At 44.2% G+C, this 10,489-nt stretch overlaps 1 protein-coding gene across 2 annotated transcripts in view; it reads left to right on the top strand.

Moving 5' to 3' along the window:
* Positions 1-82: 82 nt before the first annotated feature.
* wdr47a (WD repeat domain 47a) overlaps positions 83-10,489 on the top strand; it is a 15,305-nt gene continuing 4,898 nt past the window's right edge. For both annotated transcript variants that reach the window (XM_008282255.1, XM_008282254.1), the window contains exons 1-12: positions 83-197; positions 2,299-2,492; positions 2,942-3,025; positions 3,204-3,288; positions 5,023-5,154; positions 5,377-5,553; positions 5,693-6,204; positions 6,314-6,431; positions 7,863-8,044; positions 8,803-9,048; positions 9,131-9,194; positions 9,523-9,680. In XM_008282255.1, the coding sequence (XP_008280477.1) occupies positions 2,335-2,492; positions 2,942-3,025; positions 3,204-3,288; positions 5,023-5,154; positions 5,377-5,553; positions 5,693-6,204; positions 6,314-6,431; positions 7,863-8,044; positions 8,803-9,048; positions 9,131-9,194; positions 9,523-9,680 (1,916 nt within the window). In that variant the 5' untranslated portion in view covers positions 83-197; positions 2,299-2,334. The remainder of the gene's footprint in view (positions 198-2,298; positions 2,493-2,941; positions 3,026-3,203; positions 3,289-5,022; positions 5,155-5,376; positions 5,554-5,692; positions 6,205-6,313; positions 6,432-7,862; positions 8,045-8,802; positions 9,049-9,130; positions 9,195-9,522; positions 9,681-10,489) is intronic.

The raw sequence follows: 10,489 nt of genomic DNA, 5'->3' as shown, positions 1-10,489 counted from the left end.
GCAGCAGCAGCAGACCGCAGCGGAGCGGCACAGAAAGATCCAGCAAGGAGGGACCCAGTCAGACGAGGAGGAGGGACCGTCAGCCGGAGAGACGAGCGGCGCTGACAACACCGAGCGGTACCGTCGTGACAGCGTCTGTCAGCAGCACGGAGACACCGAGGGGACGGCGTTTTCATCCCATGTATTTTTAGACCCAGGTGAGCTTTTATGGAGCCACATTTGTGTTGTCGGAGCCGTGGGGGAAGCTGTCAGTGCGCACCCCGCCCGTCCAGCTAACTAGCGGATGATGCCTCGCTCTCTCTCTATCCCCTCCTCGGCCTGGCTAGCTAGTCAGTCTCCTTCCTAACGGGAGAAATTAGTCCGCTTGGTACGAGCCCCGACAGTAACTAGCTGTTTGGTGGTTTTGCTTTAATCCGGCCACTAAATTGAGCAACTATATAAAGCTAACAAGTAGCTTAAGCTTCTTACACTGTTTGACTTGTGGCTTAGTGCCAGTGTTATTAGCTAACCATCTCATGCTAGCTTAGCAGGACTGCAGTGCTCGTGTGCTGCTTCTCTGTGATCATTTGTAAGCTCGGGAAAAAGGGGGATTTCTTGCTAGTTTTTTTTAAAGCTGTGGAGCTGCAAACCATCCGGGCGGATAAACATAAATGCATTAGAGGCTGCTTATTGGCAAGACATTCATATAGAAGACTCTGTAAACACAACATGTGGAGCATTGGAGCATCCTTTCAGGCTAACTTAGGTGTCGTCAAAAACCCTCTGTAACATCTGTAAAATCACATCTGCTCTGTCTCTGGCACAATTACGACATTAGACATTTAGATTGCGTGGAGATTAAGGAGGGAGGAACTAGATTATAACAATACATTGTGTTATATTGGACACTGTTAAGTCCTAATCACAGCTTCAGGCTCATACATCTGCATCAAACCACACATTTATCTGACTCACATGTCACAGCAGACTGTCAGATTTTTACTTTTAATCTTGAGAAATTAAACTGCATAGACATCTGATCAGCTCAGCCTACATTTTTTGCCATTAAAATAATCCCTTCCTGTCTTAAAGTTGCTTAAATGTAGCTCTGCACTGTGTTTTCCTTTTAGAAAGTGCCGATACATGCAGCAACTCCTTCCCATTTGCTGCAGTTCGTGCACACCAGCTCACCTCGACGCTGCTCAAACGCTGTGAAACCGCTCTATGCTCTATACAAAGGGAAACTGATATTCGAATAATTCAGCCATACACGTTCGAAGCAGGAAACGATTCTGAAGATGAACGGTTCAGCAAATCTTCAGTTGGTTCCTTGTGTTTGTTAGGAATTAAATGCTGGAAGTCGGAATCCATGTATTTGAGACTGTCATCAGAATAGTTTGAAGGACAGCCAGGGCATTGACTGCTTATTTTGCTCATGATTTATCTTCCTGCATGTAAAAAAAAAAAAGGCCAGGACATGCTCCCAAAGTAAAAACCAAAAAGAGACCTCATTTGACGTTCATACAGTTCTACACATGACAGTTACTGCGACTGATCAGTGTCACGCAAGTGTCGGATGCTTTCTGCAAAGTTAAGTGGTCAAATATATTTACACACATCTAGATGTTTTCGTGCTGCGAGGTGGCTCGGTGGTTCGCACCATCGCCTCGCAGCTAGAAGGTCACCGGTTCGTGTCCCGGTGAAGATGTCTGGGATCTTTCTGCCTGTTCTCCCCGTGCAGCGTGGGTTCTCTCCGGGTTCTCCGGCTTCCTCCCACACAGTCCAAAAACATGTCGAGGCTAATTGGTGACTCTAAATTGTCCGTAGGTGTGAATGTGAGTGTGCTTGGTTGTCTGTCTCTAAGTGTGGCCCTGTGATAGACTGGTGACCTGTCCAGGGTGTCCCCTGCCTTCACCCTAAGTCAGCTGGGATAGGCTCCAGCCCCCCTGCCACCCCAGTGAGGATTAAGCGGTGTATAGATAATGGATGGATGTTTTTGTATTTTTGTTTGTCAGGCAATTATATGTGTGAAACAAAAACTTTAAGACGACAGCTTGCTTTAAATCAATTTGAGACATGTAGAACGATAACCAGTAGCTGTGGTCATATCATGTAATCACAATATGGTTCTGCTGAAAGTTGATAAATAATAAAATCTAATTCATGTGCCCTGCTTGTGGTTTTCATTTTCTCTGACTCCTGTCACGAGCCTGCCTCAGCGACCTCAGGGCTTTGTTATGCCGGTAGCCTGAGATAACATAAACACTAGAATCTGTTATGATTTCTTTTTTGTGTGTGTGTGTGTTTTTTTGTGTTTAGCTTCGTTGCTCTTGTCATCGGCTGCCCGTCGTCACCATGACAGCGGAAGAAACCATCAATGTGAAGGAGGTGGAGATCATCAAGGTGATCCTGGACTTTCTCAACGCCAGAAAGTTGCACATCAGCATGCTGGCTCTGGAGAAGGAGAGCGGCGTCATCAATGGACTCTACTCGGACGACATGCTTTTCCTCCGGTAAATGATCTCCATAGTAACAATCACACTGTTCAGCCCGGATACAAACGTCTCATGTTGCTTCTCCTGAACGTTGTCGCTATGTAGAGAAACATCAGGAAATAATTCCAGTTGTAAGTTTAGTGTTTCCGATCTTGTCCTCTACAACTGAGATTGTGTAACACTGCACGCCTGCATTTGATGTCAGTGTTTCCTTGAAAGTCAGCCAACAGTGTGTCTCATCTGCAAGTTTACTCAGCCTGAGTATTACATTCATTCTGATATTTCATCTCCTGGTGTGAAGTTTTCATTAACAGGATGTTCCATCTAGTCATGGTGCATGTTTAAATTTAACTAATCCTGCGAATAGGGAGTGAAATGTTCAGAAAATGTTTGCTTTCTTTTATGTAGTCTGTTTTACTTAGAAAAAGATTTTATTTTCTGTGTGTTTGTTGGACATTTTCGTTTAGGCAACTGGTCCTTGATGGCCAGTGGGATGAGGTCCTGCAGTTCATTCAGCCTTTGGAGTGCATGGACAAGTTTGACAGAAAAAGGTGAGTCTGGATCACTTTCAGTGTGTTCAAAATCATGTCATTCATTCAGTTCTTTCTGTACCTTTTTTATTTTCAGCTCATTCTGGTTGTTTGACTGTTTGTAGCTCAAGTTCCACAAAAATATAACGTTTGAAGGCATTTGTAATATCAGCTGTAAAAACAAGCATGTTGTCCTCAGGTTCCGTTACATCATCCTTAAGCAGAAGTTTCTGGAGGCGTTGTGTGTGAATAACGCCATGTCTGCAGAAGACGAGCCACAACATGTAAGTTGAAACACTATGTTTGCTCTTTTTCTATATTTCTCTAAGGCTTGAATTTCCATCCTAATGAACAAACTAATGAAAAGCGCTGCTTTATCTTCCCACCAACTGTCCCTGGTTGTCATGGCAGTAAGAAGAAGGCTCAGTCTTAAAGATAAAAAGAGATGCAAACTGTGTTTTTTTTAATACCTGTACTTTGAAACAGCAACTCCAGTCGAAACACAGCTTTGTCTTTATAAGTGGGGCAGGTTATGCGTGTTTCTATGTGATTACCGCGGCTACATTTACATGCAAGGAGTGACGTGACTATCGGCCGCACTGCGGTTAAGGACTTATCGGGATTAAGCTGTTTATGTGTGCCGTTGATGCTATGTCACTGAGTATCACTGATGTGGTGGATAAAACGTTTCCCCCAAATCATCTGCTTGCCTGTGACACCCCGATATGTCTGCCAAGAAAAGGTGCAGCAAGCAGCGAGTGTCTTTGAATGCTGATGCAGAACTGTAGGTGTTTGTGGGATACTACTGAGTCAATTATAGAGCTGGCGTTGGATAGCATTGTGTGTTTAATCACATCAGTATACATACCCATTATCAATGTGAGTAATTTCGGTGTAACTGACATGTTAAGTGCTACTTTCTGGGATATCGCCGTGCTGTGATGTGTCGCTGAAAAGTCATTTTAAAGGCCAAAATGTCACATTTGATGGTTCCAGGTTCTAAAATGTGAGAATTTCTAGCTTTTCTTTGTATTTTCTTCGTATTGTATTTTTCTTTTTATAAGAATTACTTTTATTTTTAAATCATCATGTATTTAAAATTCCAGTTACAAAACAATACTACCCCCACGGATGGTGTTACAGTTTCTCACGTTAAAAAAATAACATATATATGCATAAGTGAAATTAAAGAAAAAATAAGAGATATATAGAATGATGTGCTTCGTAATGCAAGAGCAAGAGGTTCTATAAATGTGTTTGAGTGCAAAATAATACACACAGACATATTAGTTGAATTATAATAACATAACATGCAGTTAAAAATATGCATTGGACTAATGCAGTATAAATATACCTGAGAGTATTGCACTGTTAAAAGTTACATTATTTCCACATTTCACTATTTTCTGATATTTTTTTTGATCAGCAGATCAATCGGTAATGAAAACATGATCACTTCTATCACTAAAATGTTGCTATTACGAGATGAAGGTGTATTTAAAACTACTTTCTACCTGAAGTCGGTCAATCTTTTGCCAAATCAGTAAATCTGACACACATTTTCATACAATCACACATGCAGAGACGCTCACTTCTCTGGTTAGCCTCTTAGTGTGGCCGTGACGCTGTGCCGGAGCCGTTGTGTGCTATTAACTGGATTAACTCAGATTTCTTTGGACATCTGTGGACACTTTGTATTGCTCACTGGCACTAGTGAGCTGAGTGTTGTGTATTGCTTCCTGTGATTGTGTGTTGGTAATGATTTTTCAGGATTGTGCAGGACTCACAAATTGAGGGAAGAAGAAAAATAAAGTCTTGCTTCTTTTTGTGGCTCCTTAATATTAAAGCTAGGAAGCTCAAGCACTGACATTTAAAAGTCATCTGTGCCTCCGGTGCGCTCCTGAAGATAAAGCTCCTTCAAAAAGCAGAATGTTTCTCTGCTTTTTTTTGTTGAGAGAGAGAAACGTACACTTCATTATGTGCTACACATAGAAACACGTCCATTTCATGTTTTTCAGTTGGAGTTCACCATGCAGGAAGCAGTGAAGTGCCTCCATGCCCTGGAGGAGTTCTGTCCCTCCAAAGATGACTACAGCAAACTGTGTCTGCTCCTCACGCTGCCACGCCTCACAAACCATGCTGAGTTCAAGGCAAGAATGTAGTTATTATAGAATCTGATTTGCATAATAATTCTGCAGCAACATTGAAGTATTTTGTGTATTTGCACTTTTGCATTCTTTTTATTTTTGTAGTATGTATTTGCAATGTGATTCTCTTCACTGCAAGTGAAAATCCCAATTTCACAGCTTCAATTGATAGTTGTGTTTGAGTTTTTGTTCTTTATGTCTGATTTCTCTGTTGGCATCCGTCAGGACTGGAACCCGAGCACGGCCAGGGTACAGTGTTTTGAGGAGGCCTGCACCATGGTGGCGGAGTTCATCCCTGCAGACAGGAAGCTGAGTGAGGCTGGATTCAAGGCCAGCAGAGATCGACTCTTCCAGCTCCTGCTCAAAGGAGTCCTCTACGAGTGCTGTGTGGAGTTCTGCCAGGTGTGAACTGCTAAAACTAAACATAAATCTTATGGCCTGACTAGTTTGTGCCTCTAAAAATGCTAAAATTCTAGCTTAGAAGAGAGTTGTTGTACTGATCGTTAGAATATTAACAATTATACGGTTGCTTTGTGTGCAGAGCAAGGCGACAGGTGAGGAGATCACAGAGAGCGAGGTCCTCCTGGGTGTCGACATGCTCTGCGGTAATGGCTGCGACGACCTGGACCTGTCTCTGCTCTCCTGGATGCAGAACCTCGCTCACACCGTCTTCTCCTGCGCCTTCGAACAGAAGCAGCTCAACATTCATGTAGACCGTTTGGTCAAGCCCGCCAAGACCGGCTACGCCGACCTCCTCACCCCGCTCATCAGCAAACTGTCGCCGTATCCTTCGTCCCCGCTTCGCCGTCCCCAGTCCGCTGACACCTACATGTCACGCTCCCTGAACCCAGCGTTGGACGGGTTGTCCTACGGGCTGTCTGGCCAGGATAAGAGAGCCAGCGGCGGGGAGGTAGCGCCGGGTAAAGGGGTCTCTCCCATGTCCCACTCGTTCGCCAATTTCCATTACCCTGGAACAGCAGGGCAGAGCTTGACCAGGAGCCTCATGATGGAGAGCTCCGACTGCCACAGCATCTTTGAGGAATCCCCTGAAACGTAAGCGCTCAGATTGGGACCTAAACATGCTTCTATATGTCTCAGAATCAATTTTTAATTTGTGCAATGCCCTGTCAGGTGTCTTAGAAGATGTGTTTTCTCTGTAAAGGTCAAGGACAGACACGCCTGTGGATAAAATGATGAGCTCGGGTGGTGCTCAGAACATGCGTCCTGCCTCAGCTCCGGGCGAGGACGCACCATCAGCTGGCTCTGCCGATAGGAATGAGGTAAACACCATCGGCCTTTGCTTTTTAACCTGTTAGACCTGTTGTATTTCACGCATTACTGAGCAAATGTGGGGATCTTTTATGTCCCTACATTGTTTTCTTTACTTGATGGGTGTTGCCTACAGTGCCAGTTTTGATTAATCTCTTCTTAGTGTGGTGTGTCTGAGTCGTCCTCCTCCTCCTGGAAGTCTGACTTACAGCCTCGTCGCTGTCAAGGCTGTCATGGAAGCTCAGAGTGATGTTGTGGCTGGCTCAGTGCATCATAGCTGTGTTGGCCGGCCGGGATGAGAGTGCATGTAGGACAGGGGCTGGTGTGTGTGTGCATGCAGACACATTGTTGTTGATGCATAAACTGAGTAGAAACCTCATACTCAATCAGAGTTTGCACTTCCTCTCTGAGTCATAACTCTGCCAAATCTAAACACACAGACACAATGGACATAATTTTAGATTCAGAGTGAGTTACACTTTCCAAAGCTATCATCATCATCTTAATAAACATCCACAAATCTGCTCAGAAATCACTGTCCTGCCATTAACAAGTGAGGCTGCGGACCGGTCCAGGCAGGTGCAGACACGTGGCTTGAGAACCCAGCAGCTCAACCACAGAAATGAGTCATTACTGCCCTCATGTTGCCTGTAAACAGAGTGTTAACACAGTATCTGTGTCTGTCTGTCTCATGGTTTCTATATTGGGCCCCTTGTGCGGCTCACTGTGAAGCTGGTGCTTTGCTCTGCCTTCCCCGTCACCCCGGAGACGCATAAAGAGGCCAGAAACAGAAGCAGACTTTGGGGCCTCTGTGATCTCACTGTCATATCCCTGCCCTCTCTTTCTTGTTTTCCTCCCTACCATCCATTCCTCCTCCAGTCCTGGCACAAAGCCAGCGCCGCTCCCCCCCCCCCAGTAGGCTCGTTCCCATCAGATTGTCAGGGCAGGAAGCAGAGGACAGAGGGGGGAAATGACCTGTCCTCGACTCTCGGTCTCGCCCTCCTTCCTCCTCTAATACCTGAGCAGGAGAACGGGGAGGAGAAGGGTTCATGTGATCACAATGCAGCCTTTGAATGGTGTTGAAGCTCCTGGTGCCTTGTTTGTACATTCATATGTGTATGTTTCCCTTTGCACTGCTTATTTAAACTGAATGCAACAGTAGAAAAACATCACGAACGACTTAATCCATCAGAAGCACTTTTTCGATAGCTTAGGAAACCCGTCGTTCTCCCTGTTTCTGAACAATATTGTGTCTTCCCTTTATGATAACAAGCTTTTCACTTCTCACCTATGATTGCAGCCATTCAGACCACTTAAAACACTTGATTTCTCACTTCTTTTCTAGTGTAACCCTGCCATTATGCACAACACAATGAAGGTTTGCTGGTATTCTTCCCTTCTAGCAAACAATTTCCCTGATGTGCTGTATTCTTCTGCTTCAGCTTCGTGACTCGACGGAGAAGTACGAGGAGTTTTATCGCCAGCGTCTTCGCGTGCAGCAGCACCTGGAGCAGAAGCAGCAGCAGAGGCAGATGTACCAACAGATGCTGCTGGAGGGTGGGGTCCAGCAGGAGCCGCCACCCAGCGACATGCAGCACAGCCTGACGGAGAAGTTCCTGAACAGGTAGAGACACACAGCGAGGAAGGTTTTGTTAGACGGGGAGTGTGTGTATATGACATAAAGTCTTCCAAGTCTGGGTGGTTGTTGCACAGCTTGCTTGAATCAAATCTGCTGCTTACTCTATGACCTTTAATATCTCCAAACAATAGAGGCGCAGCTGTCAGGAAAGGTGAAGAAGACATGTTAAGGCCGTGAAAATGATGAGTCCCATGTGGCTTTCTTCTCGACTGACACACCCCCCTCCTGTCCACGTAGCGCCATCTGTTCTAACATCACATCACGTCGTACCATGTGCATGTTACATCCCACTCAAAACCAGCATTACCTTACATGTGTCTTTCCACTGTAGCGTGTCCTAAAAACTTGACATTAGTAAATTTAGCTTTAACTCAGTGGTAAAAATCAAGTGGGAAAATTGTCTATTTTTTGCTCTGTCAGCAGGACAAAGGCCCTTTGATTTGCCCCCAGAGATTTCCTCCCAATCCTCCCTCACCCTGTCTCTGTTGTCCTCTACATTATTCACAAGGGTAGCTCTGCATAATGACATCATTACTTCAGTTTTCTTTTGTCCTCTTCCCTTTGTAGTTTTAACTAGATTTAACTAGCCTGTCAGCGTACTCGAGCCTGTAGGGAAAAGGGAAAAAAAAAATGCAAGGAAGCTTCCCAAATTTTGCAAACGACTTCAAATAGAAGGAAGGAAGAAAAAAAAAAAAAGCATTTGTGGAGACAAAAACTAATGAACACGTATTTGGTTCATGCAGGTCCATCCAGAAGCTGGAAGAGCTCAATGTGGGGATGGAGAATTTAGGAGAGGAGGTGAAGTCTCTGGCTCAGCAGTGCAACGGCAACGGGAACACGCCCGCCTCCGAGGACAATAACAACCCTCCATCTGTGACCCCGGAGCAGAGCCGGACCCAAGGGGGAGGGGTGCTCAGCAGCACCCCACAACGCACCGTGGGGGGCCGTCCGGTCCCACCTCCAAATGAATCCCCAGTCGTCTCGCAGAGGTTGGTCTCGGTTGGTCTTTTGTTATTTTACAGCACTGTTTTCTGAATTCAATGATCACGGTGTTTTTGTGCTTGTTGACAGTGGGCAAAAACCAAAAGGAAGTCAACCGGGTGACTCTCCAGGCGCCTTAACTCGAAGTAAAGAGGTAAATATGCACACAAACATGTTAAAAAAATAACACACACAATACTCAGAGTTAGTTTTAGTTTGTCTCTCAAACATCTGACGTTCTGGCCTTAGCGTAGATCTGGTATTCCCTCCTGTTATCGTCATAGTCTAAGACGTTACAGCCTAATGCTAATTTGGCATTTGACTAAGCAGATTATAAGAGTTTCATCTGAATGGCAGTGATATCACACTGGCATCATGACAGTACGCACGTCACAGAGTAGAGAAGATGAAAGGAGATTACAGTGCAAATTACATGTAATCTGAGTGTTAATGTGTTTCCGTTTGTATTCGTTTGTTTTCAGGGTGATAAACCAAAAAGCCTGTTTGTACCAGTGCATTCTCTGGAAGACACTCAGGCTGTTCGAGCCGTTGCCTTTCACCCGTCTGGATCTCTGTACGCTGTGGGATCCAACTCCAAAACTCTACGTGTGTGCGCTTATCCGGAAACGCTGGACACGAGGTAACATGTCGACAGTCAGCTGAAGGTCTTTATTAAAAAAACAAATGGATGTACATTACAGGTAATACAGTGTGAAACAAATACTGTATGTGCACAGTCATCCAGGAGGAATCTAAAATAGCTCTCCTTATTATGAGTAGATCTCTTTATTGAAAAATGATTGATAGGAAGGCAGAAGTAAATCTTGCACACTTCTGTTTAATGGTCACGTGATGAAAAATATTAAATGGATGTTTCTGAGGAAGAAGATTACCGTTTTCCTCTTTAATTTAATGAAAAAATGCAGTTATTTCCTTCACGAGCTGCATTACCGCAGAGTGCTGACTAAAGGATCTGTGTGACTAACAGCTTAGACAATTTAATTCAGATTAGAAGTTCATTCTTGAGCTTGGAAACGACTGAACAAATCTCACCACAAGGTCACAGCAAAGTTTGTCTATGGAGATGAAGAAGAAGTACTTCTCAGTGACTCCATGTCTATGCTGGTTTGAAAGCTTATTTTGTAAACTGCGGAGAACTCGAAATTGAGCAATTAAAAAACAAACAAACCAGTAACAAGGGCTGCATGACATTGAAAAAAAAAAAAGACATTGCAATATTATGTTTTTCTATTGTGAGATAAAAAAAACAAAAACATTCAGGAATTGTTACCAGATGACTTGAAGAACTCAATTTGGAAAGATTTAATCATTCTAAAATGATCAGGGTAATTACTGAGGCAGTGTGTCAGCGTAGACAGCAAATCAAAACCGTATGTGATGTATCACTGGCAAAGACCTGGAGAATAGTAGAGCTTTGTGGCGCTGATA

Source organism: Stegastes partitus, unplaced genomic scaffold, assembly GCF_000690725.1.
Source record: "Stegastes partitus isolate 25-593 unplaced genomic scaffold, Stegastes_partitus-1.0.2 Scaffold264, whole genome shotgun sequence".
Taxonomy (NCBI): domain Eukaryota; kingdom Metazoa; phylum Chordata; class Actinopteri; family Pomacentridae; genus Stegastes; species Stegastes partitus.
This window is presented reverse-complemented; position numbering and strand designations above follow the sequence as displayed.